The 595-nt window shown below is 56.6% G+C and overlaps 1 protein-coding gene across 1 annotated transcript in view; it reads right to left on the reverse strand.

Annotated features, from left to right (window-relative positions):
- Window positions 1-135: 135 nt before the first annotated feature.
- Window positions 136-595, reverse strand: part of TOMM22 (translocase of outer mitochondrial membrane 22 homolog (yeast)) — a gene marked incomplete at its 5' end in the record, with an annotated part of 651 nt that continues 191 nt past the window's right edge. Inside the window, 2 exons of the mRNA XM_009695838.1 lie at window positions 136-210; window positions 426-486. Coding sequence (XP_009694140.1) covers window positions 136-210; window positions 426-486 — 136 coding nt within the window. The remainder of the gene's footprint in view (window positions 211-425; window positions 487-595) is intronic.

The raw sequence follows: 595 nt of genomic DNA on the forward strand, positions 1-595 counted from the left end.
CCAAAGGGGAACCAAAAATAAAAACAACCAACCGAAAAAAAAAAATAAATGCCCTGACCCAACAAATCAACAGTTCAATATGTCATAATTTCAAGCTCTTCCCACATGATATGAATCCAACGCAGCTGCCGCAAATTAGATTTTTCCAGAGAGCGGAGGCAGGGCCCCTGGCATTCCCCCTGAGAGCCCCGTGTTGGGTCCGAGGAGGATCTGGAAGGAAAAGGGTCAGCTGAGGGGCTGCGAGGGCACAGGACGGCTGCCACGCGCTGCCCTCCCCTCCCGCGGGGCACCGAAGGGACCCGCAGCGTTCTGCAATACCGACGATTCCTCCCCGGCTACGACAACCAGGTTTAATGCTCAACCGCACCGAATGCAAACGGGGCGGGTCTGGGTGTCGCTGCGTTAGGCCTGCGCGCAGCCCTCGCCGCGCATTTCAGCCCAGCGAAGGCTGGGTTGCGTTTGCTGGAGTTTGCCGCCAGCCTGTTACTGGGAACCAGCAGGATCGTCCGAATGGAACATCCAACTGAAGCATCTGGTGGGATGAACGAGGCCACAACGTGTAACAAACGGCACTCTGGTCCCTAAGCTCCTTCCA

Source organism: Cariama cristata, unplaced genomic scaffold (assembly GCF_000690535.1).
Source record: "Cariama cristata isolate BGI_N322 unplaced genomic scaffold, ASM69053v1 scaffold40432, whole genome shotgun sequence".
NCBI classification, from domain to species: Eukaryota; Metazoa; Chordata; class Aves; order Cariamiformes; family Cariamidae; genus Cariama; species Cariama cristata.